Source organism: Pinus tabuliformis, chromosome 2_1, assembly GCF_031772625.1.
Source record: "Pinus tabuliformis cultivar Carrire ecotype Pingquan chromosome 2_1, CPIR1, whole genome shotgun sequence".
Taxonomy (NCBI): domain Eukaryota; kingdom Viridiplantae; phylum Streptophyta; class Pinopsida; order Pinales; family Pinaceae; genus Pinus; species Pinus tabuliformis.
In genome coordinates this window covers 197,371,253-197,374,427 of record NC_142299.1, presented here as the reverse complement: position 1 = coordinate 197,374,427, position 3,175 = coordinate 197,371,253, and the positions used below count along the sequence as shown (strand labels likewise).

Below are 3,175 nucleotides of genomic sequence, written 5' to 3'. Positions count from 1 at the left end.
ATAATTTAAAATTGTAAATCTGAAGATTTACTAATAGCTACTACACACCAAATTTATGCAAGTCCTTGTCACTAAGTAAGCAATCAATTTATCCAATTCACATGTCAATTGATCAATAAATTTAAATTTTGGATTAAAAACCTAAAAAGACAAAAACACCAATAAATTTAAAAATATATATTTTAATGTGAAAATTTATTCTTTCAACCCACTCTAAACCATCTTAAATCCTAATGTAGCATAAGCTTGAATCAAATTCCTTGAAATATAAATTTATATCTTGAAAATCTCTATCATATAAATATATAGTAAATCCAACCATATATATAATACTCATCACATTAAATTATAATACTGTAACAAAATTTAACGTGATATACTGAAATACTCAATCCAACGAGTCACATTATAATAAATTAGGTATATCCATTGAACTTCAAATTTGACTGTATTTTTAAGAACACTTTCACCGCTTCATTGATCCTAATCTCATATTTTTGAAGATAACTCCCCCATAATTCTAATTTAACCTTTAGATTTAGCGCTTTCAGAGAGATTTGATCGCCGGTGATTCTTTAATCACATAATGATGCAGGAATCCTGTTTATCTTCGCTCCAGACATACACAATCTCGTTGGGAGCACGGGGATGATAGTATCGAGGCCACATTATCTCTGCTCCGTTTGAACAAGCCGAGCATGGAGGATAGCACTGTGCCTCGCACACTGGATACCACATCGCCTGTTCTGTCTCTGCTGCCTTTTTGCCATCGCCACCAGTCTCTTTCACCTCCCCCTCGCCGCTTTTTTCTTCCTTCGTCTCCTCTTTTCTCTCCTCCTCCTTCTCCTCCCTATTTTTCTCTTCTTTCTGTTCCTCGGGATTCTCTTCTTTCTGTTCCTCCTTTGGTTTCTCAGCTTCACCCTGCTTCTCTTCGGCCTTATTCTCCTCGCTCGCTTTCTCCTCCTCGGGCTCAGGTGGAGGCACAGGCAGGGGACCGGCGTGGAGCAATTTAGCGCACCTGAATTTGGTTCTCACCAAATTGGCGACGCTCACGGGATCTGCGTCTCCGATCACAGTCAGCGTTTTCTCCTTCATATCGATAGACAGCGAATCGATTCCTGCAATCACCCAACCAATGAAAACATCCAGCAAAAACCAATTAAATCTCTTGTCAAGAAACAAGGACCCGCCCCGGGTTGTTACTTACCTTCGATTTTTGTAACACAATGCAAGGCCACCTTCTTGCATTTTTGGCAATGCATGTCCAACAGCATCACAGTTTTCTGCACATCAATTAACATATGAGCCCACAAAAGCAATAAAAACGGAGAATCGAACCCTAAACCTCGAACACATGAGAACTTACATTTGCCATCTGCGAAGTTACAGGGTCCTTTGGAGACTGTTACTACTCCGCTGAGATCTGATCGCGAGTTATAAGAATTCAAGGGCCTTCTAACAACAGTGCAAGAACAATCTAGTAACCTGCTCAGACCAACTTTAATTACGGGAATAGCAGATGCAGGAATTATATGGCATAACAACAAATTGAAACAACCCTACACCAACCCTGCACATCCTTGTGGGTCATGTCAGTCCGGAATTTCTCAACAGATTATTAACATCATTGGATTGTTACCTTACCTTTGGGCGGTGGGGCGAGAAATTTGACTACGCTCTATCGTGCCATATACATAATTCCATTCTGAGATGCGCAGCCACTGGCATTCAAACACTAGAATTCCCATACAGATATTGAAGAAAGTTTTTGTGTGTTGGAGTAAATATTTAGAGTTTTAAACCCTACAATGCCATGCATATATTAAGACCACTGTTTATATATATAGAGTTGCTGTTAGATTTAATAATCTTGTCATGGACTATTGTTATGATCAGCTTTATGTAATCCTAAGTACATTTGTAATTTCATGTCACTCCACCCACCACCTTACCTAACACCCTCATTCTTCCCAACATCCACCTAAAAACTGCTGCAACCATAAGACTCGCAGAAACGGAAATATAGAGGATGACCATCTCTTTTACCATGCTTGTTTTTCCCGGTAAATTTTGGAGTGTGTTTAATCCTCGTTATTTTTTTAAGTTACGTTATTTTAATTTTTTTAATTTTTTATTATTTTTTCATTCCTTTCCTATTAATTTTTTTTAACACAAATTTGAATATCTCAAATTTTATGTTTAAAAATAAAATTAGAAATTATACAGAGAGGTGCAAAGAAATCTTGATAGGAAGAGTAATGAAATGTGGAAAGAAATAATTAAGCTAAATATATAGACAGCTAAATACAATCAAAATTTTAGTTTCTATAGTAGCACGAAAATAAATTTAAGAAAAAAGTTACATTAACATAAATGTCCTATAACAATGGCATAGTAATGATGATGGTATCTTTCCCCTTCCTGCTCCCTCCACATCATATGCTTGAAGGAAAGGAAACCCTTTGCACTCAAGAAGCATAGAAAATGCATCCATGAACATCCTCTTACACTACATCAAATAAAAAATCATCGATCTCCTTGCCAATAATGAGAAAGAAAAGAAAATTGGAAAAAAAGGAAACTTGAGAAAGAAATGCTCATTTGAATATAACACTAGGCTCACAAGCATCTCTAGCCAAATTTGGCTACTATGTGAAGTTCCTTTGAAATTTAGGTACCTTTTTTCATTGTATAAAGACAATTTATCAAGCAATGCTCAAGTCATTTCATAGGTTAAAACAAGAAGCTCATAAAAGTAATATTGTTTGAGCAACCAATGATATTTTTACCATGACTATATCTATAGAGGGGGGATAACATTAATATTTACAAACTAATCAAAAGGCACAAAAGGTGGATTGCACATAGTTAAGGTGTTTGTAAACAATTACCATGATTAAAGTTCTACATAATATTAAGTTGGTCAAACATCCAACTAACAGCCAGTAGTAAAAAAAAAATCATATACAAGATTTCTCACTCTTTTATTATCAATAGGTTGCATTCAAAGTGAGCACTTGGAACATCTAGTAATTCAGTTTAAAACATCCCTAGAATGAGTAAATAATAGTGAAGGTTAGTTTGTGTTCAAGCTACACAATTCAGAGGTAGGAGAGTATAGTGGGAACAAAATCCCATATCAAGAAAATGTCATTATAAGGGCATACTTTGTAAT

The 3,175-nt window shown here is 35.7% G+C and overlaps 1 protein-coding gene across 1 annotated transcript; it reads right to left on the bottom strand.

Moving 5' to 3' along the window:
- Positions 1 to 483: 483 nt before the first annotated feature.
- On the bottom strand, positions 484 to 1,384 carry LOC149199396 (uncharacterized). The gene is made up of 3 exons (XM_089399388.1): positions 1,208 to 1,384; positions 985 to 1,118; positions 484 to 924 (listed from the first exon to the last, which is right to left on the bottom strand). Exons 1-3 carry the CDS (start codon positions 1,299 to 1,301, stop codon positions 580 to 582), a joined length of 573 nt encoding a protein of 190 aa, XP_089255514.1. The 5' UTR covers positions 1,302 to 1,384; the 3' UTR covers positions 484 to 579.
- Between the last annotated feature and the right edge of the window lie 1,791 nt (positions 1,385 to 3,175).